This window comes from Cyprinus carpio, chromosome B18 (assembly GCF_018340385.1).
Source record: "Cyprinus carpio isolate SPL01 chromosome B18, ASM1834038v1, whole genome shotgun sequence".
NCBI lineage: Eukaryota > Metazoa > Chordata > Actinopteri > Cypriniformes > Cyprinidae > Cyprinus > Cyprinus carpio.
Window position 1 is genome coordinate 27,062,609 of NC_056614.1, and position 27,953 is coordinate 27,090,561.

The 27,953-nt window shown below is 35.4% G+C and overlaps 3 protein-coding genes across 5 annotated transcripts; 1 reads left to right on the top strand and 2 right to left on the bottom strand.

Annotated features, from left to right (window-relative positions):
* Positions 1-242: 242 nt before the first annotated feature.
* Positions 243-3,081, top strand: LOC109109458 (aquaporin-11). 2 transcript variants are annotated; one of them, XM_042744636.1, is made up of 3 exons: positions 243-888; positions 1,489-1,572; positions 1,769-3,081. In XM_042744636.1, exons 1-3 carry the CDS (start codon positions 282-284, stop codon positions 1,873-1,875), a joined length of 798 nt encoding a protein of 265 aa, XP_042600570.1. In that variant the 5' UTR covers positions 243-281; the 3' UTR covers positions 1,876-3,081. The 2 variants fall into 2 exon arrangements, with proteins under 2 accessions (XP_042600570.1, XP_042600569.1); XM_042744635.1 differs by having other exon boundaries at positions 246-888; positions 1,456-1,572.
* Positions 3,082-5,341: 2,260 nt separating this feature from the next.
* On the bottom strand, positions 5,342-10,831 carry clns1a (chloride channel, nucleotide-sensitive, 1A). Of its 2 annotated transcripts, XM_042744638.1 has the most exons (7): positions 10,480-10,830; positions 9,167-9,303; positions 8,970-9,086; positions 8,778-8,891; positions 7,570-7,755; positions 6,594-6,657; positions 5,342-5,623 (listed from the first exon to the last, which is right to left on the bottom strand). In XM_042744638.1, coding segments are annotated over exons 1-7 (738 nt in total). In that variant the 5' UTR covers positions 10,599-10,830; the 3' UTR covers positions 5,342-5,622. The 2 variants fall into 2 exon arrangements, with proteins under 2 accessions (XP_042600572.1, XP_042600571.1); XM_042744637.1 differs by lacking the exon at positions 5,342-5,623 and having other exon boundaries at positions 6,590-6,657; positions 10,480-10,831.
* A 2,305-nt stretch (positions 10,832-13,136) lies between these two features.
* On the bottom strand, positions 13,137-27,862 carry rsf1a (remodeling and spacing factor 1a). The gene is given in 16 exon segments (XM_042744639.1): positions 13,137-14,041; positions 15,621-15,806; positions 16,223-16,473; positions 17,671-17,862; positions 18,388-18,450; positions 18,539-18,642; positions 20,327-20,381; positions 21,418-21,497; positions 21,582-21,686; positions 23,013-23,237; positions 23,322-24,800; positions 24,972-25,092; positions 25,305-25,510; positions 25,682-25,774; positions 25,861-25,952; positions 27,610-27,862. Coding segments are annotated over 16 exon segments (3,846 nt in total). The 5' UTR covers positions 27,764-27,862; the 3' UTR covers positions 13,137-13,601.
* Between the last annotated feature and the right edge of the window lie 91 nt (positions 27,863-27,953).

Below are 27,953 nucleotides of genomic sequence, written 5' to 3' on the forward strand. Positions count from 1 at the left end.
TTTTAAATAGGGCAGCTTGTACCAGAGTAACCTTCCCAACACTGATTATAGTTTTTATAAGATATTTTTACTTATGTATTGTCATAATATGAATAAGGGTGCATGTCTGGACACTCCAGGAAGTGTATAGCATCATCTATTTAATATTCATGAGTCCAGCTTTTTGCAATAGTGGGTTGCACTGATTGAATCGAAGTGGGCGGGGCTATTGGCGCGGAGGCGTGGCCGTTGTAAAGTTGCCTGACTGGTTCAGAGTTTAACGCGATTATTCGGAGGATGCGATGGCAGGGATGGCCGATCTCACCGTGTCCCTGTCGTTCCTGCTGGGGATTGTAGTTTTTAGCGAAGTGGCGAGGAGAACGGTTTTATATCTATTCCCAAATCGAAACTGGATCATCTATGCGCTGGAGTTGATCTCCACTTTTCAGCTGTGCGCATGCACGCACGAGTTAAAGCTGCTCGCGGAGATTGGCGGACTGGAGCCGCGGATCGCGCTGACGCTCACGTTCCTGATCTCGGTGGTCCACGGACTTTCATTCCGCGGCGCGATCTGTAACCCGACCGGCGCTCTGGAGCAGCTCTACCTCGGAACTCTGATGCGGCGATGCGCTCTGACGCGGATCTCATGCCAGCTGATAGCGGCGGAGGCGGCGCGGCGCGTCATGCCTCACGCGTGGGCGCTGGCGCTCTCTGATCTGCACGCGCAGCACTCGCTGACGGGCTTTTCATGCACGAACAGCCCCGTTAACGCGCCTCTGCCGCAGGCCGCCGCGGTAGAGCTGGGCTGCGCGTTTGTGATGCACACTGCGGCGTTTAACGCGGAGAAGGTGGAGGAGAAATATCGCGTTCCTGCGATGGCTGCTGTCATCACCATATTAGTCTATGCAGGTGTGTGCGCTCCCCCGCAGCTACCATGATACCACCACAGCACTTCATAAGCTGTGCACGTGCTATTGGCTTTTTTCCCCATGCATGTCAAAGCAAAATAATCTATCTATCTATCTATCTATCATCGTTGTCATTCTGTCTGTCGTTCTATCTATCTATCTATCTATCTATCTATCTATCTATCTATCTATCTATCTATCTATCCATCCATCCATCCATCTATCTATCTATCTATCTATCTATCTATCTATCGTTCTGTCATTCTGTCTGTCGTTCTATCTATCTATCTATCCATCCATCCATCCATCTATCTATCGTTCTGTCATTCTGTCTGTCGTTCTATCTATCTATCATCGCTGTCATTCTGTCTGTCGTTCTATCTATCTATCTATCTATCTATCTATCTATCTATCTATCTATCTATCTATCTATCTATCTATCTATCTATCATCGTTGTCATTCTGTCTGTCATTCTATCTATCTATCTATCTATCTATCTGTCTGTCTGTCTGTCTGTCTGTGTATCATCATTCTGTCTATGGTTCACTGTGTACTGTATTTTGTGAGGTGGTCATCTCACTGGCGCTGTGTTTAACCCAGCACTGGCGTTCTCAATACAGTTTGTCTGTCCTGGGAACAGTTTTGCGGAGTACAGTTTTGTGTACTGGATTGGACCAATACTGGGTGAGCATTAGCATTACAACACTCACTTTGACCTCTGAAGAAATCCTTCAGACACTGTTCTGTAATTTAAAAATGGTTATTTTTGTTAGGAAAACAAGTGTATCCTGTCAAACAAGTATAACAAAAAGCCAATCAATAAAATGTCTTTAGTGCCAGAGGAAAATCATATCTCACTGTTTTCCCACTTATCTTACAGGTATGACAGGCTCTCTGCTGCTTTCTGACAAAGTGATCCCTGCTATTTCAGGGAAAAGCACAATTCCAAAGCACTCTAATAGACTCGAGACGAAAAAGATGAAGTGAATTAAGGCCTTATGACAGACTCTGATTGCATATATGATTATATACTGTGAATATACACTGTAATTCTCCAGCTCATCTCCAAGTATTAACCAGGGTTTCTGCAGGTTTTAAAAGGTCTTAATTCACCCTTCTCAAGGCCTAAAAAGGTCTTAAATCAGAGCAGAAAGTCTTAAATGTTGGACGCACAGGACAAATGAATATCTTCCTCAGTATTTTGTCTTGTATTTCTAATACAAATATCTGAACGTCCTTAAATCAGGATATACTTACCTGAGGTGCACACTGAACACATGAAGTCTCGTTTTCTGAGAAATTTAACAAAAATAAGCGAGTTTGGCTACAAGAAGAACAAAAATCTGTCAATGGCGAATGAAAACTTTTGCATTTGAATTAAGTTGATTTGTCTAAGCCTACTAGCAGATACTTGTTCGTTTTAATTATAAACTCACTTCATTTTGATCAATTTCTCAGAAACAAGACTTTAGTTATTTTGCTTCTCTGATAAATGTATCTTAATATGAACATCTTTAGACATTTGCACTAATACAATACATTTACATTTACAGACCATATTTAAGTATTGTGTTTCATTCAGTTTAATCCTTTAATTTTTTTTCTTTAAAGTTTTTTTTATTTATCTTCATAAAAGCTGCAGAAACTCTGAATAACGAAATTTTAGGGTCCTTAATGTTTTTCTTTTTTAGGAAGTTTTTGGTAAAATCTATGCTTTCAAAATGTCTTAAATGTCTTCTTAAATAAGAACATGCATACTCATGAAGCACACTGAATCTATAATGACATATAGCTGCAGGTTTACAGCAACATTCATAAAAAGCACATGGCCTGTGTGCCGAGAATTAACTGTAAATGAGTTTTGTTAAATCATATTTTAACAGCTGGACATTCCTGGAATAAGATACCTTAAGTGTTCTATCTCTGTTTGAATTCTATTTTGTGTTACATTCTACTATAGCGATGGTTCTTACCTAGTAATAGGTAAATGTCATAGTAGTACTAGTAATCTTAAGCACAGTTTTGCAGTGCCTTCGGATTATTCTGGGTAAAATAACCTGGGAAGACCAGACCGGATTGAGTGCAAGCCAATGCAGAATGTATAATATGGGATAATAACACACTCCTGTATTATGAGGATTTAAAATAAAGCAGTGATGAAACCTGTTTGTAATTAAACTCTACATAAAAGCACATGGCTCAGTGGTTATTTAACCTGAGAGGGCAAACAGGCTGTTGTGAAATAGTTTCTGATGGACCTCTGACCTTTTGTGAACGCAGAGATGTGCTGAACCAAACCGATAAGGCAATTTGTTTTTCACTCCAGCGTGCAACAAAAGGCAAGCAAAACAGAACAAATGAAAGTGAAAAATTGTGAGATGTAGCTTGCATAACAGGGCATTCACACATGAATGCGAATTGTTGACTTGATGAACTTTGATGTGCTGTCAAATTTCAGCTTTAAAGCAATAGTTCACCCAGAAATGAAAACTAGCTGAAAATTTCGTCCTCACCCTCAGGCCATCCAAGATGTAGGTGAGTTTGTTTCTTCATCAGATTTGGAGAAATCTTGCTCAGCAATGGATGCTCTGCAGTGAATGGGTGCCGTCAGAATGAGAGTCAGAACAGCTGATAAAAACATCACTATAATCCACAAGTGTTATCCAGTCCATCAGTTAACATCTTCTGAAGTGAAAAGCTGCATGTTTGTATTAAACGAATCTCTCATTAATACGTTTTTAACTTTAAACCGTCACTTCTGGCCAAAATACAAGTCCTCTATCCATAATATTACTTCCTGCAGTGAAAAAGTCCATCTGGTCTGAATCAGGAGAGAAATCTGCACAGATCAAGCCAAAACAGCTCTAAACAAATATATGTAAGGATTTTGATGTGAAGGACAACAGGAGATGGCCTTTTTTATTTGAGCGTGCAGATTTATTATTGAAGCGTTATTATGGATTATGGACCTGTATTTTGACTGGAAACAAGGGTTTGAAGTATTAAAAAAAAAAAAACACAAAAAAACTTTTGTCTTCTCCAGATGTTAATTGATGTACTGGAGTGGTGTGAATTACTTGAGGATTATTGTTATGTTTTTATCAGCTGTTTGGACTCTCATTCTGACGGCACCCATTCACTGCAGAGCATCCATTGCTGAGACACTGATGTAGTGTTACATTTCTCCAAATCTGCTCCCATGAAGAAACAAACTCAAAATCGTGGATGGTCTGAAAGTGAGTCAATTTTCAGCAAATTTCATTTTTGGGTGAACTGTTCCTTTAATCTTACATTTGAGTGCTGGAAACAGATCAATCATTTCAAATTTTCTTAATGTGTGAAATACAGTAATGATGGAATTATTCAGGGTGCTTTAATTACAAAAGCACTGATTCCCTTCAGAACTACTGATTGTTAAAAGATTGGGAGGAAGTTTTAGCAGGTGTGTGTAAAGTATCATGAGTGAATCATCTCAGCACACTCATGCACACGTCTCATGAGAATGAGTATAGAGTTCATTTAGAGGCCAACAGATATGCATTTAAGATATAGAAATAGTACATTTCTAAAAGATTTTGTACTTTTGCAAGCTGCTCAGCCTGGGCCTGTTCTGTGTCAGCGCTCGCTGCTGTAATCTGTCATTAGGACTAAATTCTAATCAATAGAGAGAGAAATAACACGTTCATTCATGATAAATGAGTATCTGTCTGATTAAAGCACTGAATAATATAAGGGTTTAAACAGGAGGAGGTCCACTAATACAGTGAAAATCAGCACAAGCAAAGGAAAGAGAAATCATCATCTGAGCACAAATAGAAATCTCTAATGGTCAGACACATAAAATCCAGCGTCAAGGTCACATTTCATCCTATAACCAAAAACATAAATTGTATTTTGTATAAAGATGAATAAAATAAAATCTTGTGTTTTCTGTCATTTTGATTTCGATTTTAGTTATAGCTGAACTTTTTACATTTGTAATTTTTTTTACATTTTATTAAAGTTAATGTTTATTGTATATCAAGTAAAGAACTTTTTATTATTTTAGTTAATGATAATAACCCTGTTATGCACAACACATAAATAAATAAAGAAACAAATCAGTCTTAATGGCACTAAAAATAGGCTTGATTTTCTTCACAAAGAACATGGTCTCATATCTTTCTTTGATTTTGAAATCACCCAGACATTTCTCGACAGATTTTGTGTGATTCACCCATATGACTGCTGGATGAATTCACAGATAACATATTTAATCTCCTGTGAGGAAATACACAGGAAATGATTAGAGAAGGATGTCTCATAAACATCTGACTATAAACACAAACTCACAACGTGCCAAAATGAGCTAAATCAGTATTTTAGCACACGTCAAACACATTACGAGAAATTATAAAAGAACCTCCCAATATTTCATAGAGAAACAAAACACCAAATATGGACAAAATTAGGCTGTGGTACAAAAACAGCTGTATTTATTGAAATTTTTAACAAACTCATGAACATCACTCCACTGAAGAGGATCGTTCTGGAAGCTGGTCTTCAGGGAAAACTACAAAATAGATTAGTGGAAGCTACAGAGGGCCGTGGAGCTGGAAATGTACGGCTGTGGTGTAAAACAGCCCATTAAATTCAAGCAAGGAGAGACAGAAACTATAAGAGCTTTGAGAGTCAGCCGGTATCCCAGCATGCCCCACTGAAGTGCTTCAATCAGCCGCACAGAAACGCAGTTCATCTGTCAACAGAAGGAAGAATTCAGATTCACACAAGAGCTTGAGCCACACAACAGCAGCAATAGTCATCATTCTGATGAGAATCAGACGGGTTTGGAATGACACGAAGGTGTGAAGGATAGAACTGACATTTTTTGGATGAATTATTTCTTGAAGTGTGCGAGTGAAAGTTGGCTGGTTAGTTCTGACTGTCAACTTTCATCAGTTTCTGTCCAGAACCAGTGTTGTTTTTGTCAATTAAAACAAACTTTTAAAAATAGCATTCAGTAACTGAAAAAGATGAAATATAATATAAATATTAGATGAAAAATTTCAACTTGAAAATCTTGAATTTTTAAAATTTGAAACTACATGAAATAAACTAGTTTAAGTTGAAGTATTAAAATAACCCAAAACTACATGAAATAAAATCTATACAGAATGAAATGTTGAAATGGAAATAATGGTTATATGTAAAAACAAATAAATATTTCAACAAAAAGCACAAAATTACTAAAATTGCAGCCGAAATAAAAAATAAATCTCAAAAGAAATATTAAAAATGGAAATGGTTAAAAAATATATATATATTTTTTATCTAGATAAAACTTAATAAGAATGTTTTAATAACAATAGAAATATTAAAAAACAAATAAATAAGTGAAACAAAAACTAATAAAAAAAATGACAAAAGGACTAAACTAACTGAAGTACAAAAAAAAAAAAAAACAATAATATTTAAAATTAGAATAATATAATAATATAATACATAGAATAATATGTATTCATTTTGGGGAAGAAAATTTTTTTTTATTATATATGTTATATAAAAAATACATATAACAAAATGAAAAAAATAAAAATAAATGATTTATTAAATAAGACCAAATTGAAAATATTAATACATTTTATAATGGTATATAAATAAACTGGCCAGGACAGGAAATGGAATTGGACAATCAGGATTTTGAAGACACAGTTGTATATATTTACCAGTGATCCACATCGGCGTCGTCAAACTGTCCAGTAACTGTGCTTGAGTCGACTTCCATTCCATCTGAACACAGAGAGAGAAAAAAAGTTTGATCACCGTATTCAATTACGAGCGTCCTGCCCTGTGCTGCTCCGCTGGGCTTCACCCGTTACACATCCATTAGTGCTCAGGAAATCCTGCTTCCAGACACACACCCATCTGATCTCTCTCAAAACACTCATCCTCCACCGACTGAAATCAAACCACACACACACCGAACAAAACACTCATGCATGCTGTTAAAAACATGACTGTTTCAGCATCACGGGGGGTTTAAAGTAGCATGACTGTTCTCTCTCACTGACATCTAGTGGCTTCTCGTGTGCATTATGTTTCTGAATGTATACATTTTAAAATCAAGTAAATTCATCTGGGATGTCCATAAACCAGGTTAAGAAGCCGTCCGATTTTTGGACACTTTGTTACCACAGTTTTATAGCAATAATATGTGAAAATAATGTGTAATATTATATTGTTACATTATATTATAGCAGTTCTCACAACATTTTAAATATTGTATAATGTTTTATATACATTTTGGTGACACTTGGTAACATTAAACGGATCAACATTAACAATAAATCTGCAGTATTTAATAATCTTTGTTAATGTTAATTTCAGCATTTAATAATAATCAAGGGTTGTATTTGCTAACATTAGTTAATGCACAGTGTACGAACATGAACAACTGTATTTGTTTAAAAGATTATTGAATGCAGTAAAAAAAAAGCTGCATATTGTTAGCTCATGCATCACATGTTAACAAATGAGACCTTGTCGTAAAGTGTTATCTACATTTTAACAATATATATTTTAATATTATAATAATATTGGAGACTATAGTTACTATGGTACAATATTGTGGGACCACCAACTAAACTAGACCACCACTATTGAAATAAACTGCATCAATGATGAGTTTCGTCACACACAGACCTTCAAATTCGACCGACGGCACGTCGGTTCTGACTCCAGCCATGTGGTACTGCTGAGCCACGGACTGAGCCAGCATCCCCTCCAGCCGGTCCAGTGTGGCCTGACCCTCGGATGTCAGGTGAGACAAACCCTCCTCATAGGTGTAAAACGTGGGGATGTCGCCCTGACCCCGACCCTGCTCTTGCTCTGAGAGAAAACACGAACAATACAAAAGCACTGAAACCATGTGAAAGCTGACTTTAATATTCCATTAAAAAGTAGAGAGAAACCAGAGCAGTGCCTGTCAACCAGGAGTCATTAGAGCCTCAGGAAGATGACTTTAAAAAGACCAAACCAGCTTTAAAATAAGCTAAACCTGCTAAAAATCCAGATGGAAGCTTGCATCATATTTTTATTTTAATTTTAATTTTTTTAAGGGTTGTGAAGCCTGGATATAAGTATATATTAAAAAAAAAAAAAAAAATTAAAATCAACCCATTTGTGTTTTAAATTAGTTTTGAATTTTTTTAATAGACCTGGAAGTGTCATGGAAAATTATTAAATCTTTAAAAGTCATGAAAATGTATATAATGAATATAGATTTTCTAGTTATTACATGCACTAAAATATTTAATCACGTAGTGACTTTCTGAGAAATTGCCCTTTGAGAGTAAAAAGGATTTTAAAATTTCTCTTGTAATTAAACGATGTAAATTCATTGCTCAAAAAAAAAAGAACTGAAACACGCCAAAACATCTAGAATTACGGAATTTAATTTTTTCGATTTGAATCACTTATAAGTAGTTTATTTCATTATTTAAAGGATTACAGAAATTATTCTATTTTTAATAATTTAAAATGAGTTTTTCATTTTTCTAGAATTACAGAATTTAATTATTTTCACTTTAATTGTAATTATATACATAAATATTATTATTATTATTTTTAAGCAGTTTATTACATTATTTTAAGAATGACAGAATTTAATTGACTGAATTTAGAATTGATTAAAAAGCAGTTTGTTTAATGGTTCTATAATTGCGGATAATTTAATAGTAGTTTGTTCCAGTATTCTAGAATTAAAGATTTCATTTATTCGTGGTTTGTGTAAATGAAAAGGCTTTGTCACTACAGCAGCTTTTGTACCAGAAATGTCTGTTTGAGGGGGTTTAGAATATTGTCTTGGACTCTGAGGGACCTTGAGAACACTGCACTAGATGCATGCTCACCAGCCTCCTCGACGTCGTACTCCTCTCCCTCGTAATCGTCATCATCGGTGTCGGCGTCATCGGGGTCGGGGTGCAGGGCCTGACAGTCACACATGGCGGAGAACATGGGCTCCACTGCACACACAAACACACACACACACACCGTCACTCATCCAGCAGTGATGCTCACGCTCGACTCATCCACACACTCACATGCAGCTTTATCACTGGGCACGAAGCGGATCTCTGTGATGGTTCCCGAGTCTTCACTGTCGCTGTCGCTCTCCTCGTCATCCGAAGCTTTATCCTGCTGCTCTGCTTCAGCTTCATCTGGAAACACACAGAAGATCGCTCAGGTCAAACCTCTGGACACCGCTGCATCTCTGTTAGGAAGATGATGAATGCCTCACCGTCCAGTTCTGCAGTGACCATCACATACAGGTGCTCCTCTGGAAAGGCGCTGAGATCGCGTGAGATCGCGTGCAGACTGATGGAGGGGTATTCAAGACAGAAACCCATCCCTGAACCATCAAACCAGGACAGATGCCTGCGAGGACAGAGAACAGCTGCATAGCACACATATCCCAAAAACATCATGGCATGCTAATACCATGTTTTTTCTTGTTTTTGACATGAGATACCATGAAAATACTATGTATGAGTGTGTGTGTGTGTTTCTTTATAAAATGTATAACACATAATTATTAATATAATACATATAAATAAGTCATGACAAATAAATATAATATATAGTATCACAAAATAAATAAATAAATAAATAAATATATAAATTATATAACAAAATGATAAATATAAAATGAACAATAATAAATATATAATAATATTATGGAATATATTTTACATAAAATTATGAAATATACAAATATATAAAAAAATTATTATTTACATTTATAACATTATGATATGTTAAATATATAAAAAAATACATTATATTTATAAGAATATGTATAAAATGTCTAATTAAATAACAAAAAAATAAATTTATATTTTTATTTGTTTTAATGACTTGATTTTTGTTTATTTGTTTGGGTGACAATATTTTTGTTGACTTTATTAAATTATAATACTGTTTTATATATTAGTTATATTTATATATGTGTGTATATAATTTAAATTAAAATAATAAAATTCTTTAATTCTAGAATATAAATTATATATGATATGCGCAAAATAAATAAATAAACAAAAGTAATCAAATAATATTTTATACATTATGTATAACAAAATATACTGTACATAATAGATAAAGAAATTTATAAACATAAAAATATGCATATTTAGGTATTTATTTTATTTATAACGTGTACTATATTCTAAATACAATACATACACAATAATAAAAAAATTTAATTACATTTTATTTATATAATATTATGTACAATATATTGTAATACAAATAATTATAAATAAATAATTACACATAATAAATGTAAAAATATATATTAACAAATATGTAAAATACATACATTTAGATAACGTTACTTATTTATATATCACTATATTGAATGATACCACATTACCATCTCATGTTTTCACTTTTCTTAAGGTGTCTACTACCTTTGCTAGCCATAATAACGTTATATGTTTATTTTTAGAGTTTATGCATACATAAATAGCTAAATGCGTGCACAGGAGTGTTCTTGTGTAGGACACACTCACACACGGCACGTGAACACAACACTAATGCTGTAAACACACTCACGCTTCAGCCACGAACAGCGTTCCTGAGCCCAGCCGCTTCCCGTCCAGAACTGCAGTGGTGTCGGCCTGCTGGAGCCTCACGCCCTCGCTGGGAGGATGCAAACTCTTTAACACAACCATGCTGATCAATTAGTTCACTGCGGAGCTGTGAAGGCGCTAACACTGATGCTCTGTTCAGACAAAACGCAAATAAAGCGCGACAACAGTAACTCTCGCGAAGCTTTCTCCTTTAACTGCGCTCATGTGCAAGTGAACGCGACCGGTTTGCGTGGCGAGAAACTATCAAATGGATTTATAGCTCGAAGATTCGCTGCCATGCGTCACTTAACTGTCTCTAAGACCTGTTTCCTGTTAGAAAATCGCGGTTTATTACTGCAAGGGGCGCTATGTGACCCAGAAAGATGGATTCTCCGTTGAGACGCGTTCAAATCTAAATACGTTTTTTTGGATACCTTTACGCAGTAATGAGTATATTTTTTAAATAAACCAATTACAAAGATAAGTATATATTAAACAAGCGAATATTCAGCGGAGCAATATATGTAGAAAGGTCAAACAAAATACACCAGTATGTAATCATAAACGATTATGATTGGTCCGCGGTCTGCAACGAGGAGAAAAGTAACAGGTACCGCGTGACATCGCTGAGCGTTGCTGCTTTAAAATAAAAAATAGCACTTGAAAACAGTACTAAGAAACTTTAATAGGCATTGAAAGCTATTAATTATTTTTTATACATTTTAACTGATTAATTATAGATGACGTACGGCCGCTAAGCACCGCCCATTGTAAGTTAGGTGTTTAATCCATTCTACTCGTGATTTATTTCTATCAGCGCCAGATGACGCAAGAAAAGCGCGCGTGCGTTTCACATCATATAAAGAAAAGCGAAGCGCCTCTTCGGGATCGGAGGAGATACTGCACAAGTTTCTTCGTTATCAATTTAACGTTAACTAATTCACCAGATTTAAACAACCAAGTTGCATTATTACATGTTTAATGAATGTTTCAAAATGTAAACAGATTTCTTTATTGTTTGCATATGGGTATTCAACCAATAAACACGTTTTTTTATTATTATTATTTTATACCCTTGAGAAGAATGTTTAGCTAATTTCAGTAATTTGATTTTCTGTCGTGATTGTGGAAAATGTCACCATTGTTTGTCATGCATGCTGCATCGAGAACTACATTTGCATTTCTAAACATCTCAAATATACACTTTCTCTTATATGTTCATATGCATTTAAATCTAAAATATTAAACAGATTAAAGTTGCATGTTGTAAGCTACCCATAAAAGTAAATGCTGCTTGTTTCTTGAATGCATTACAGGTGCTTAAAAAAAAGACAAACTAGGAGACAAAAACATTAACAGCAACATTAAGTTTATTTCTGTTTTGTGAATAATTTCCTTGAAATATGGAGATGTGCATCTGGAAAGCAAGAGTGAAATAAAATGAGAAGGACGACACGAATTCCAGTAGTACACGGTTTAGAAACACATTCTTCAACTGAAAGCAAAAAGACATAATTATTTTAAAACACCATTATTATTCTAGTGCTTGTGGGGTTTTCTGAGCATTGGATTTGTGTTGGAATGATCTCATAGTGTTCTAATTCAAACAATCTTCCAGCATAAAGAACACCAGCCTGGAGTAAACACTAAAAAACCACTCTGAAAAGAGCGATCCAGACTGCTGTCGAACAGAACATTTCAACAAAACGCTACCAAAAGGCACGTCAAAGGTTCTTGAACCACAAGTGCATTCAGCTGACACATTAAAACTCAGACGGGGACTTAAATGTGACTCAACATCAGTACGGAAAATGTCCTAATCTGAGAAATAAGTCAATAATGTTCTTTGTAATATAACATACAATGTTATTTTAGGTAAAGAGAGTATATTAGTCTTTTAAATTAAAATCATTTGCAGCTAAATTGCAGATCTTTAATATTAAGATCGTTTTCTGTTATCCTCCAATGTGTTTCTTCCTTTATTTGCTGGTCTACTAATTTCGTTTTTAAGGAATAATTCACCCTAAAATGAAATTTTGCTGAAAATCTACTCACCGTCTGGCCAGCTAAGATATAGATGAGGTTATTTTTATATTTAAACAGATTTGGAAAAATGTAGCATTCCTTCACTCCTCTGCAGTGAATGGGTGCCGTCAGAATGAGAGCTGATAAAAGCATCACAATAATCCACACCACTCCAGTCCATCAGTTAACATCAGGAGAAGACAAAAGATACGTGTTTGTAAGAAACAAATCCATCATTAGGACATTTTATACTTCAAATATACTTCAACCATTTATTTGTTTAGAGCTGTTACGGACTGTTTTCACTTGTAAATGATGCTGTATCTCTGCATACTTCTCTCCTGATCCAGACAAGTCTTTTTCACTGGACAGAGGACTCAACTTGAAGTTAAAACATCTTAATGATGGATTTGTTTCTTATAAACATGCAGCTTTTGGCGTCACAAGACGGTAATCGGTGAACTGCAGTAGTGTGGATTATTGTGATGTTTTTATCAGCTCTCATTCTGACGGCACCCATTCACTGCAGAGCATCCATTGCTGAGACACTGATACAATTTCTCCAAATCTGCTCCCATGAAGAAACAAACTCATTTACATTTTCAGCAAAAAAAATTTTTGGGTGAACATTTCCTTAAACCGAACGGTTCGGCATCACCTTGTCAACCCCAAGTTTCCTTCAGGTACAAAAAGAAGAAAACAGCAACACAGAGAATGTAAAAGTCTAAAACACCAGTTTGAAATGCACGTAACACGTAAGCTTCAAATGCGCGCCGTCCAGTGTCTCTAGAGGACGGCCGAAGCTGCTTTATACAAACAAAATCGTACTGGCCATAAATGACAAAGTGCTTCACTCTGAGGAACGGTGACTGGAGTATTAAGACCCTGTTCTAAACCGGTAGGACGATGCATGCGGCTGGATGAACTAGAGTGCATTCAAACATCTGAACGGACACTACGACATTCGTCTGGAAACTTCATTTTTGGTCCACTACACCCAAAACCAGGAGACTACGGTGGCTGATGAGGGACATTCCCATGACAAGGCCATGAGAAAACGTATTTAAGCTACTCAGCCGATCATGACAACTGTTCACTGTCGAAAACAAAGTTAACAAGGTCCGTGACTCCAGTGAACTCTTCCTCATCCTCATCATCGTCGTCGTCGTCCTGAGCTGCGGCCCTCAAGGGGACCAAGCCGTTGTGCTTGACGGGACCTCGAGAGCCCGCCGTGTGCTTCCACCGGACGCTTCCTCGTGTGTTCTCCTCTTCCTCCTCTTCTTCTTCATCTGTTTCGATGCGGTTCGACCTCTTGCGGAGGGGCTGTTGGTCTTCCTCAGAGTCCTCTGTTTCTCCTCCATCCTCCTCCTCCTCCTCGTCTTCACTGGAGCTTCTCTGCTGTCTCTGTTTTTCTCGTTTGTGCCTGTGTTTGGAGTCCTCCCTTGATGAATCACACTTGCGTCCTTTTTCGGATCTTTGTAGCAATTCCTTTGGCTCAAAGTCTTTAGAAAGTATGGACTCTGGAAATACAGGAGGAGAAGAAAACAGTTTACATTTCTAGTTGTAATTAAACAGTATAGCTAAAAGTGAGCTAATGTTTATATTTAGTGACAAAATGATGGGAATTACAAAAAAAAGAGAGGGTCCTTGTTTTAATTTAATCATGTTGTACTGCAAAAAAATAAATAAATTGCTGAAAATGATGCCATAAATAAATCATCACGCTGAGCACTATGAGTTTGAGCAAGAACAAAAATTAAAAGACACACCTCTACAGAAAAACCAAGAACGAAAATATATATAAAAATTTTTATTTAAGAATTAAAAAACAAACAAACGAATAATACAAAAATACAGAGCAATTTTCTGGGGGTACAATCTGCAAATCAGCTAAGATTAAGTTGTCTTTGATAATGTCTAAATATATGTTCAAATGAAAAACCTAGTAAAAGTAAGTAATTATGTCTAAAAACACTTTCTAGCACTTTCCAAGCATTGGATTTTAAATCACTCATATTGAAAATAAAGAAATTTGATATATTTTAATATTACATATTTGAAAAAACAATCATATTTTAAACAAATATTTTAAAGTTAAACACTACTAATTTAAAACAATCCAAAATATTTTTTTCAAATATTTTATAAACAAAACACAAAAGTGAGTGGTTTTTACATTTTCTGATACATTTGCCTGAGGAAGGTCTATTGACTGTAATGTTGATAATAACATTTCATAAATAATGCAAGTTTGAGTTGTGTGCAGGATCTATCATTTTTTTTCAAGTCTGTGTTGGATTTTTATCTGTCATATCTATGATTGACTCGGGTGTGTGAGACACTGTACTTTCTGTTATTTATGTATAAATAAAATGTTCATAATTTTGAGGTGAATATTGTCTTGTAACATGAAATCCCCTAAAAATACAAAACATTAAAGATTACTGAAACAAAATATAGTACATTCATTCAATAAAAAAAAAAAAAAAAAAAAAAAAAAAGTTATACTTATTGTCTTTGGTCAATTTTGATCAAACTCAAACTCAAGGTCTCTGGACCATATCTGACCCTGGAGCACAAAAGCAGTCTTAAGTCTCTGGGGTATATTTGTAGCAATAGCCATAAATACATTGTATTTTTAATAGAGTGTTTTGTTTTTTTAATGCCAAAAATCATTAGGATATTAAGTAAAGATCATGTTACGTGAAGATATTTTGTAAATTTCCTACTGTAAATATATCAAAACTCAATTTTTGATTAGTAATATGCATTGATAAGAATTAATTTGGACAACTTTAAAGGTGATTTTCTCAATATTTAGATTTTTTTGCACCCTCAGATTCCAGATTTTCAAATATTTGTATCTCAGCCAAATATGTCCTCCTCCTATTCTAACAGCCAAATATTGTCCTCCTAACAAACCATACATCAATGGAAAGCTTATTTATTCAGCTTTCAGATGATGTATAAATCTCAGTTTTGAAAAATTGACACTTAAGACTGGTTTTGTGCTCCAGGGTCACATATCAGAGCACTTGCTCACATGGCTAAGGCTCAGATGACATTGGCATAAATAACCATCTTGAAAACAGCGCTCACCTTCACTGTTGGAGCTGGACAGCCGTCGACGGTGAGGAAGAGAGGAGTGTTTCTGACCGGACGCCTTCCGTGACCCTTCAGACTCTGACGTCTCATAGTAGTTGACATGAGAGTTCTGACTCCGTCGTGGACGCCTTCTATTCACGTCCACGTCGCTGTCGCTGAACTCGTTAGAGCCTTCTGTTTCTGCCAGATCAACACAAAAGTGAAAACCATAAGTAAAGTATGCAATGTGACACACTAATAAGGCACTGTTCCAAAACCTAGTGACCTACCTAGACAGCCTACCTCCAAAAACAGAAGCAACAAAATGATGCTGCCTTATAAAGATAACAGTTCACTATTTTTGAAACAGTCTGTAACTGCGTCCCAAATGATGCACTATGCACTTATACACTGTGTACTTATGCACTATGTACTCAAAAATGTAATGTATGAATTATATAAGGTTATTTTGTCATGATAGCCCCTCCCCCTTCAGTGCACTACTTGCACTATTCATACTACAAACATTTATAGAATAGTGCATAGGTACGCGATTTAGGAAACACCCGACATGTTATTCATTTAGGATATGAATGGATATGAAAACTCAAACAGACCCATTTCCTCTTCCTCCTCCTCCTCTTCCTCAGAGTCTAGCATGTCTTCCTCCGAGGAGCCTCTTCGTGGGTCCGGAGGTCTGCGTCTGCTCCTCCTGGTTCTCTGGGTGTGAGCGCTTCTTCCTGTTCTCCTGGAGGCCGCTTGATTCTCGGCGTCACTTTCACCGCTGCACCATTCACTCGCGTCATAAGAGCCCGCGTCACCCTCAGATGCACCGTCTCCCGACACCACGAAATCCTCCTCCTCCATGCTAGCAACACACAAATTAAAACAAAATGATGCTTTTATTCAGCAAGGACGCATTAAATTGTTTAAAAGTGACAGTAAAGACATTTGTAATGTTACAAAAGACTTCTATTACAAATTAATGTTGTTCTTTTGAACTTTCCTTTTGTTGTTTTCTACATTGATAATAATCAGAAATGTTTCTTAAGCAGCAAATCAGCATATTAGAATGATTTCTGAAGATCATGTGACACTGAAGACTGGTGATGCTAAAAATACAGCTTCGATCACAGGAATAAATTACATTTAAGAAAATATTTTAAAAGACCGTTATGAGTTCTACTTCACAAACAGTTATTTTAAGCTGTAATAATATTTTACAACATTACTGTATTTTTCTGCCTTTTTACTGTATTTTTGATCAAATAAATGCCGCCTGGGTGAGCATTAAAAACTTTTTTTTTTAAATAAAGTTAAAATTATTAGCATGAATATTTAACATTTTCCCTGCAACTCCTCAATAGATAAACAGATGTAATACAGTCCTTTTAGTTTATAATCTACGACATTACAGCACATAATACTGTAATGATTGACAATGACAAGTGTGATAATTATTAGATTAATGTAAGTTAAGTAGTACAACAAATACTACCATGATGTATAAATAAATTAAAATTTTGCATTACAGTAAAAGGAATTTTGGAGAAAAAATTTGGTGTTTAATTATCATGCAAAAAATCATAATGGTCCTAAAAAAAATTAAAATAATGTTTTATTTCCTTTGATTTTGGGGTAAAATATGCCCAGCGCCAGTTCTTGACAAGTTTTGTGAAATTCTCCAGGAGCCTTTTAAGTCTATCCTAAAAATTTATTTGTTTGACAAGACTAACAATCTGTTTTAATGCTTTCCTGTCTTACATTTTACTGCTATTTTATTGTCTTTTGTCTGATTTTTTAAGTAAACATGTTTTTGTGTTTTTTATTTTTCTGTTGTTGTAAAGCACGTTGGACAACCACGGGTTGCAATTAACGGTGCTATATAAAAAAATTGCCATTGCCATTGCCATCTGTAGAATATTTGGTATTTGTAAATTGTTTTTTTTTGTTTGTGAATTGTTATTTTTTTATTTTGTGGTATAAAATCCACCTGGTTTAAACCCCCAAAGCCCAAATTTGCTTCCCTGGTATCGTAAATATTCTAGTGTGTGTTTACACACACCTGTCACTGAGCTGGAACTCATCCTCGCTCTCCTCCTCATCCAGAGTACTGTCACTGTCCAGGTCATTGAGTCGCCGGCGTTTCCTCTTGCGCGGGGCGGGAGCTTTCACAGGCCGTCGACTCTCTCGGCTCACCGCGCTCCTCTGCTGACTCGTGACCAGCGCCGTAGGTTCACCGCGACCAGTGCCTGCAGTCAGTTCAATATGTAACCAAAAACATGTGTGTGACCCTGGAGCACAAAACCAGTCATAAGGGTCAATGTTTTTTTAAATTGAGATTTATACATCATCTGAAAGCTGAATAAATAAGATTTCCAATGATGCATGTTTGTTATGATGGGACAATATTTGGCTGAGATACAACTGATTGATTGTATGTATTGTGTGTGTGGGTGAAAAATATATATATTGTGAGAATATTGTTTTTAGTTTTTTTTATGTGGTTTTTTTAGATATGCATAATACTAATCAAAAATTAAGTTTTTATATATTTATGGTAGGAGATTTACAAAATATCTTCATGTAACATGATCTTTACTTAATATCCTAATGATTTTTGGCATAAAAGAAAAATCAATAATTTTGACCCATACAATGTATTATTTTAGTTATTTGTTGGTTATTTATAAATATATACCAGAGACTTAAGACTGCTTTTTTGGTCTGGTTTTGTGCTTATTGTTAAGATATTATAAGTGTCTAAAATGTGTATCCTCATGATTATGGATCTTGAAGGTCTTCCTCTATTGCTTCATCAATGGCTTCATCGAAATCATCAAATCTGGGAGTTAGTGATAAGGAAATCAAGAATTAGTCAGACTTCAGATATCTACTCATAGAGTTTATGTTTTACAAGAAATGTTGATTACCTATAACTGATGGATTTCCTCGTCCTAGTCGATCTCCTTCCCAGATTCTTACTCTTCTTGGCATCTTTTTTCTTCTCTGTCAAGCTGTCCTCTCCATCACCATCCTGACATGATGAAGAGGAGTTCATTTAAAACCAAATAAAGTTCAGACATTTTAATTCTTATCTTATTAGCTTACAGTATATAATTAATATAGGTTTAATTCATTTATATATAGCATAGTATACTATGGCTTAATTTACTCTAGTATACTATGGTATAAAATAAGGTATTTTACATTATGGTACAATAAAGCATAGCACATTATGTTATAGGAAATTACAGTATGCAACATTCTATAATAATACATTATAAAACAATAATACAAAATAACTGGTTTATGTTAAATTGATTTAGATGCTACGCATAATTTACTATAGTACACTATTGTATAGAATAAGGTACTATACAGTATGATACAGTACAGCATAGCACATTATGTTATAGGAAAGTACAGTATGTGACAATGTGTAATAATATGATACAATATAATAACTAATTTATGTTTAATTAATTTTGATATAGCATAGCCTATTATTATGGAGGATGAGAAATGACTTAAGTATACATAAATAAATACATAAATGCAGAAATAAATAAATAAATGTAAAAATAAATAAATAAATGAATAAATAAATAAATGTAAAAATACATAAATAAATAAATAAATAATGAATTAAATGCAGAGAAATATGTGCAGAATGCAGAAATAAATAAGTAAATAAATGTAGAAATACATACATAATTAAATAATTAAATGCTGAAATAAATAATTAAAAAATAATTAATTATTTAATTATTTAATTGTAGATATGCATAAATGAATGAATAAATAATTTTGTAAAAAGTGTTTAATTTTTATTTGTGCTATTTTTTACCATTTGTGTTATACTACATTTATTTATGTATTTCTACATTTATTTATGCATTTCTACATTTCTTTATTTCTGTATTTCTGTGTCCGTATGTTAATAAGGTAGGCGGTCCTAACCTCTCTCGATGCAGGATTGGTTAAACAGGATGGTTATTGTTACAGCTGTACTACTGTGTACACTACTACAATATAGTTTAAATTTTGGTATAGATTTTAGCACTTTTATTGTAGATTTTTTTATGGAAATTGTATTGTAATTTATATTTTAATTAAATGTATAATAAATGTATCTTTAATTTAAAAATAGCATAGCATACTGTGCCATAGTTTACTATAGTATAAAATAGTACAGCTTATGGTTCAATACAGTACGGTACAGTAGAGTACATCAGATTATTTTATAGTATAAAATAGTACAGCTTATGGTTCAATACAGTACGGTACAGTAGAGTACATCACAAAAGCAGTCTTAAGTACATTATGTAGGCCAAAATACATAGTATGGGTAAAAATTATTAATTTTTCTTTTATGCCAAAATCATTAATTAAAATAGAAATGTTTCCATGAAGATATTTTGTAAATTTTCCTACCGTAAATATATCAAAAACTTAATTTTTGAAGTAAATGCATTGCTAAGAATTCATTTATTCAAAATTTTAAAATATTTAATTTTTTTTGCACCCTCAGAAAATTTTCAAATAGTTGTATCTCAGCCCAAATATTGTCCTCCTAACAAACCATAAAATGGAGAGATTATTTATTCAGCTTTCAGATGATGTGTAAATCTCAATTTCGAAAAATTGACACATTGTCCAGGGTCACATAAAAAAATAAATAAAATAAAATAAAAATAAAATACTGGCTGCATACTCACAGGGGTGGGTATAATGTTCTCCACGCTGATACCCACATACACTAACCGCTCACGCCTGAAAGAGAAAAAACAAGAACCATAACTCAAATAATCACATAAGGCTATTCATCATTGATGATGATTCATGGGAATGGAGATGAGCTGATGAGAGTGTTTATGACGTGTGTAGACATGTGCCGGTATTCGCTAATGTGATAGGTCACGGTAATGAATATGCATGATATTGTTATTGTGTGCTCTTCAAAATACTGAGAATAATTATTTATTACAAATTATACAGAATTTTGAATGCATTTTAAGAATACTTTTCCAAAGTGAAAGACTGCTTCTGAAACCTATTTAAATTATTTAAAATAGCCATCCAGATTTTTGTATTCGCTATGGTGTTAATCACAGCATCAAATACTTAGACTTAATAGGCCATTTATTTTCAAACTTTTTTACATTTTAAATTGGACTACAACCATTGATCAATATATATATATATCAGTGTCTACAACACGCCCTAGATATTGTTTGAAAGTGTTTTGATTCTTTATTATTCGGTCACAATTTACATTAAGGCTTCATTATATGACATCAGTTAATTCATTAGTAAACATAAACTGCCAATTCATTCATTAATCTTAGGTAATTTCAATATTTAATAACACATTCTTAAAATCAAAAGTTGTGACTGTGTTATTTAGAGCTAATATGAACTAAGAGTAAAAGATTGATAACTTCTGTAGCAAATGTAGCTATTGCTCATTGTGATGTTAATGTATTAACTAATGTTAACGAATGAGATCTTATTGTAAAGTAATACCTATTGGTCTTCAAAATTCTTTTGCACTTTAATCTGTTTAAAAATTTTAAATGTATACTTTTTTTTGTATTGTTTTATTGTAGGCCTATTTAAATTTTCAGTTATTTTGTTATTAAAAAAATTATTAAACCTGTTATATGACAACACTTTTTTGCAACTGAATTTCAATAATGTGATAATACTGTATACCATGAGATCTAGGCATCTCCCTAGATGTGTGCGTGTGTGTGTGTGTGTGTGTGTGCGTGTGTGCGCGTGTGTGTGTGTGTGTGTGGATCAACACCTTCGTTCAGCTCTCTCTTTCTTCTTCAAAGCCGTGTCCAGATTCTGAAGCTGCTCTTCCAGCCTCTCACAGAGAAGCTTCTGTGAATGACGAGAGCATATACTTCATGAACACAGCTCACATGCACACACACAAGCCTATGACGCAGAGACTGAAGCCCTTACATGCTGGCAGGGAGGGCAGAACCATTCTCCATCAGGAATGATCATTAGAGGGGGTCTCAGACAGGCCGTGTGATAGCCGCTGTCACACATGTCACAAAGAAGGATCTGGGACAAACATACAATAGAGAAATGATGTTCTTTAAGAATATTAAATAGTATTAGTTATGTCTCTTTTTAAAGTATTATCAATGCTATTTGATAGACAATATGTGACCCTGGACCACAAAACCAGTCTTAAGTGTCAGTTTTTCTAAACTGAGATTTATACATCATCTGAAAGCTAAATAATCTCTCCATTGATGTATGGTTTGTTAGGAGGACAATATTTGTCTGAGATACAACTATTTGAAAATAGGCGCAAAAAAATCTAAATATTGAGAAAATCCCCTTTAAAGTTGTCCAAATGAACTTCTTAGCAATGCATATTACTAATCAAAAATTAAGTTTAAATATATTTACGATAGGAAATTTACAAAATATCTCCATGGAACATGATCTTTACTTAATATCCCAATGACTTTTGGCATAATAATTTTGACCCATACAATGATTTTTTAGCTATTGCTACAAATATACCCCAGAGACTTAAGACTGCTTTAGTGCTCCAGGGTCACATATGAAGTCTTATCGTGTAGCTTGAATCATTTCAGAAGTATCTGTGCCTCAGTTGCACTTCATATTCTTTTATACAGATTTTAATGAATATTATTAGCTGAATAAACCCTTATACCTACTGTTAGAGTTTAACAAACCTTTCACGATACATTTGTTCTATTATGTGTGTCTTATTTAAAAAATATATATATTCATTTATTTACTCACTTACTTTGCCTTCCAGTTATTTTAGAACTATTTATATACTATTACATTAGGTATTAATATTTTAATATTTTAAATTAGATTTTATTTTTTAATTTTCAGTTGTCCTTTTAATTTTAGTTTAAGTTTTTGTCATTTTTATTTAGTTTTAATTGATTTTAGTTTTAGTTATTTCAGTACTTCAAACTTATTTTAATTAGTTGCCAAGGCAACCATTCTAATATTTTTTGTTTTCTAATAAGTTTTTCATCTAATTTTTATATTTTATTTCACTTCAGCATTTTCAACTAAGAAAAAATAAACATTTGAATAGTTTTAGTTGTACAAACAACACTGTTTGAAAATATATTTATAAATATTTTCAAATATCCCAGAGACCTGCAGCAATTTCTCTTAATTTGAGCTAGTAAGTAAGCAGCTAGCAACAACCTAGCAATTGTATAGCAATGTTAAAAACCACAGAAACATTCTAGTACTGAGTTTCACATGAGCAAGTCCCACTCATGTTGCAATTTGATATTTGAGTGCTAGACAACTCCCCCTTTCGGGACATTAATGTATACTCGATTTATAACCAAAAGTAGTAATCTGACTTGATGAACAATAACTCACTAGTTCTGGGTGGTTGGTGAGCCCACAGTGTTTACAAGCATCTTCAGGTGGAATCTCATTGGATTGGTCCGATTCGGTCTCACTCTTGTGGTCTCCTTTCTCTGATTTGTTGTCTTCATTGTTCGTGGATTTGTCGTCGGCCACTTCTTCTTCCTGAGCTCCTTTGGATTTGCAATTTTTCGTACGAATCTTCGACCAACATTTCCGCCTGTGTCGCCGTTTGGCCTAAACGAGTCAAAAGAACCATTTGCGTGAATAAAAACATACTTTAAAATTCGTTGGGCTGGATATAAAAAGCTTTCATGCTACCTTAAAAGACTTGGGTTGTACTTCCGTGTCCACTTTTTTGTGCATCTCCTTCTTGGATTGAGCTTTCACCTCTTCGTCTTCTACGCACTCCTCTTCCTCCTGAGCTGCTGAGGAGGCTGACAGTTTCCCGTCTTGTCTCCTATCCCGACTATCTGCCACTTTGGGGCTGGGCTTGCAGATTCTGGCAGATCTCCTCAGGGATCTCCGATCGCTGGTTTCCGACTCCTCTGTGTCCTTGTGCTGGAGTTCAGGCGTTCGTCTATGAAGCGGGATCTTAATCTTCAGGCGAATCCCTTCCTTCTGAAGTTCTGACGATACCTCTTCGTCATCGTTGCGTTCAATATTTTCAGCATCCTTTTCCAAAACGTCTCCAATGCTCGAAGCGTTTTGCACATCTTCTCTTGCTTGCAGCTTGGATTTGGTCTTTTGCAATCGTCTCTTTCTTGGGCTTTTCAGACTTCTGTCTTTGCTGCTCTCCTCAACCACAACATCAGTTTTTTCTCCAGCGGACAAACCAGCCGTCTTGCTTTTGAGTTCGTCAGCTTTTTCCACCTTTTCCTCAACTGAAGTGGTCTCGTCAGTCGTTGGCAACTCCTCAACAAGGTTTGATGTTAAGGTTTGACTCTTACCGCAAACATCTTTTGACAAACCCTCAGGGATGCTACAAGGAAGAGGACCGTTGTCTGCTTGAACCGTGGATTTCCCAACAAGGACAGACTGTCTTACACTATCTGTACCTCCAACTTCATTCTTCAAGACATTCCCATTTCCATGATGACCATTTGAAGACTTATCGTTTTCATTCAATGGCTTTTTACACTCAATGGGACCTTTGATAACGCCTATGTATTGTTCCCGTGCTGCCATTTGCTCAGTCTTTGGCTCTTGTGGGACAGGGATGATGGCCGTCGGTCCTTTCTCCCCATCATTTGGGAATTCTCTGCCGATTTGCTGCTCCCTCAATATCAAGACAGAAGGATTGCGAACGATTATACCTCCTGTGCTGATGCTGCCGTTGCCGTTAAGGTTGTTGTTGCTGTGATTGACGCTGCTGTAGTAATTGCTGACACTCCTTTTCAACTCCCTCTTCTTCAGTGGTATTTTAGCCTGTTGGTCGCTCTTTATAACTCTAGCCACGTTCTCAAACACCAGCTCTTTCTTGTCTTCGTGCGCCTCTGATTTCACCGCGGGGTCACGTTTGATGGAAGCAGGGGGCATGACGACGGAAATGGCGTTCCACGGTTTGGGACAATCTTTCAGTTCTTCTTTGACGAGAGTTTTGATCGTACTGACCCTGTTGTCAATGACAACTTTGGGTTTAAGAATTTCTGCAACTTTCTCTTCTTGCTCGGGTTTAATGGGATCCGTTGGTTCTTTCTTAATGTCTTTAGGAATTAACTCACTCTCGCTGGAATTGAAGGTGCTGTTGGTAAAATCTCCTCGTCCGGATACATGGTTCTTCAAGTCTTCAGCCTCACCGAAAATGAAACAAAACAGAACTACATGTTTCGACCTCTTTAAGTGAGCGTTTGGCTGTAACTACACATTCAGTGGTTGACCACTAGTCTGGACACTGTGTGAGGCACCTTCCTCTCAATGTCTGTGGTGCATACAGCCCTGGATTGAAATGATTTTCCAACGAGTTTTACCTTTAACACCTTCTTTCTCCAAACTTGGGCTGGTGGGACAGTCTTGCTTCTCTTGGTCCGTCGCGGCTGGCTCGATCTTGGCTTTAAGCTGTTCTAGTGTGTCTGCAAGATCATTCCTAGTCCTGTTAGAAAAAATAAAATAAAAATGCATTTATTATTCTTTGATAAACTTCATTAAATGAGATTTAACTCTAATACTTAACTTGTATACTAGTATATAACAAGGTTAAGCTTTTGAGGGAACACAAATGATTCTAAAATATAGTCCAAATTCATGTTTCCCTCATAATTTTGGTAAACAACATACTGTAGTAGCTCACTACTAGTAGCTCACCTTGCAATGCATTTCCATGAGGACCCATCCAAATCATCCTGTTCCTCAGAATAAACACGTATATTCTGATCTTGATCTAACTGGAGCCAGTAGAGAAGTCCTTCCTTGTCTCTGCCGATGGGCTGTAGACGCATCTTGTCCGGATCTTCCTCGTTGATTAATGTCTTAAACTTGAGATTGTCGTCAAACTGGCACTCGCACAAGTACTGTTAGAGAAATAAGGAATAAAGGTGAATCTCACAGTCGCGGGTAGATTTTAGGGTTTAGATATGGACACATTCTTGACAGGTTTCAGCTTTATAAAGTAATATCACCATTGAAACCAGCCAAACTCTATTGCTTGAGAACAGAAAATAAGTTGCTTTGGAAATACCGACCTTTAAAATGCCCGTCTTACACTCTACCGTCATTTCCAGGTAGCTTTTTCTCTCCATTTCCCACGCCCAGGTGCTGTTAAATTCCTGGCACACCTGCATCAACATGATTTCAGCAAACGGATGCATTTGCATGGACATTTACACATTCATAGCACATGATTTAAAACTAAAACACTTACCTTTACAAGATACTTCTCCCATCTGTCAGGTGTGACCGACTTACCGATCTTCCGCAGCAGTTTGACATGGAGCTCAATCAACGGCCGAGGAACTAAATTGTACAGAAATCAGAATTTCTATTATTTTATCACTTGTAACTTCCGTTGGTGGGGGAAAAAACATGATATTTACTTAACTAATGCAATCACATTCAGACATTTTTATACGAGCAAACACTTTTCATAAAACATATTTATGCATGTAAATAACTCATAATAACAGCATTTTTTTTCTCTTACGTTTTTGTTTTTTTTGTCTTTATTTTTTATTTTTAATTTTTGATTTTTGTAACTCTTATTTCTATTTAGTATGATGTAATCCATGTGAGAGCATGAAGACCAATAATTCTGCGTGATGTTTACATACGCAATTCTCCTAAATGACAACATTAGTGTGATCGCTTTCAGCTATTAACCCCTTAACTGTCACTGTCCCACCTGTGGGACGCTTGGTGCTCTTTTTTTTGTTGTTGTCCTTTTTCTCTTTAAAATCTTTTAGTAATCATCATTATATATTATATATCATTTGAAAGCTTAGAAGTTCAAGATTCATCCTGTGAAAACCGTTTTGAAATCAGACATTGTGTTACCATGGAAATGGTACTTTAAAATCTTATGGCGGTCTCCTCCCCCTTAGTGGGCAGTGTCAAGTGTCATATTACAAAATGCATTACGGTCTTTTAGAATCAAAACTTTTTATAATCTTGGCAACAAACATCATTGGAAAGGTCTGAGTCTCAGGATTCCATATTTGGTGGTAAATCGAGATAGAAGTAAAATTGACAGAGAAATCTAGAGAAAAATTCATTAAGCAAAATTCAAAGGAGTTTTGATTGCTCCCAGTGGCTGTTTGTGGTATGATGCCCTAAATAAAATCTCACAGGAACCTCTATTTTTTTTTTTATTATCTTCTTATTTTTTGTATTTTTTATTTTTTAGAAATGATTTTTTTATTTTATACCAATTTTACAGTAAAAATATTTATAATAAATAAAATAAAATTTAATTTACATAGCACATTTTATTTACAGTACATTTAAACTTCTATAACTTTTTGACACTTACATTTTTTTTTAAAATTCCACTTTTGCCATTTTCTTCTTTAAAAAGAGACCAAATTTAGGTTTATATTCCAAAGTGTTCATAAATTACAACAATTTAAGTTTGGATAGTGCACTTTAATGCCTATTTTAAAAAATGGGGGGTGACAGTTAAAGGGTTAATACAGTACTCAAAGGGGGCGGGGCGTAAACAACCGCTTGTAAACAAATCTGTGCAGCGGTACTATTATTACAAACGTTACATTGTAACATAGGAAGTTTGACAGCGGTTCTGCGCATGCGCACTGTGCGGCTACGGTCCCATCGGTGTTTATAATCTGAATGTAAATGTATCAGGCCAGTTTATCCATTTAATTGTGACCAACAGCATGCTAGCACCTTTAGCAGCGCGTGCAGTCAATGATTATCTAAGATTAATCTTAAAATGTGATTTTTTCCACTGGTTAAAGGTGGAAGAATCACACATGACTGCTTTCAAAAACACGTCGCCACTTCGCAGTCCGTTTGAAAAGCGTCGGGGACACGATTCCCATCCGAACAAAGACTAGAGAGGAGCCAACAAGCCAAACTTTAAGTGACCGAACCCCTGATTGGTAAAGATGAGGAGCCTGTCCAGATAAACACAAGCCCAGCCTCTCGCACAGCTCACCCGCGGAGGTCTCCTGTAAGTACCGCTCCAGCTGAGGGAAGGACAGCTCGGGCAGATCCAGAACAGAGCCGTAGCGCTCCAAAAACGAGCAGACCACCGCGAAACCGGGACTGACATCTGGAGGAAGAGCCGCTGTGGTGCCCAGAGCAGCCATCTTTCCTGGAGATGACGAGCTGTGCTCTGCTTAGACCCAAAACTGCCCACAATACACCGCGACACCCACCCAGAGAGAGAGAGCATCATCCAGAGGGACCGCGGACACCATCATCATCATCATCATCACAACAATAAAGTGATGATGAAGATCATAAAGTCCTGCTTTTTTTTTTTTTACTCTTTTATAA

Coding starts and splice junctions, on each gene's coding strand:
- LOC109109458 (XM_042744635.1), top strand. CDS start 282: ATGGCAGGGATGGCCGATCTCACCGTGTCCCTGTCGTTCCTGCTGGGG. Junction 889..1,455: donor CACCATATTAGTCTATGCAG/GTGTGTGCGCTC, acceptor GTATTTTGTGAG/GTGGTCATCTCACTGGCGCT. Junction 1,573..1,768: donor CTGGATTGGACCAATACTGG/GTGAGCATTAGC, acceptor CTTATCTTACAG/GTATGACAGGCTCTCTGCTG.
- clns1a (XM_042744637.1), bottom strand. CDS start 10,598: ATGGTTGTGTTAAAGAGTTTGCATCCTCCCAGCGAGGGCGTGAGGCTC. Junction 8,892..8,969: donor GCCCAGTGATAAAGCTGCAT/GTGAGTGTGTGG, acceptor TTGTGTGTGCAG/TGGAGCCCATGTTCTCCGCC. Junction 7,756..8,777: donor GTACGACGTCGAGGAGGCTG/GTGAGCATGCAT, acceptor GTTTTCTCTCAG/AGCAAGAGCAGGGTCGGGGT.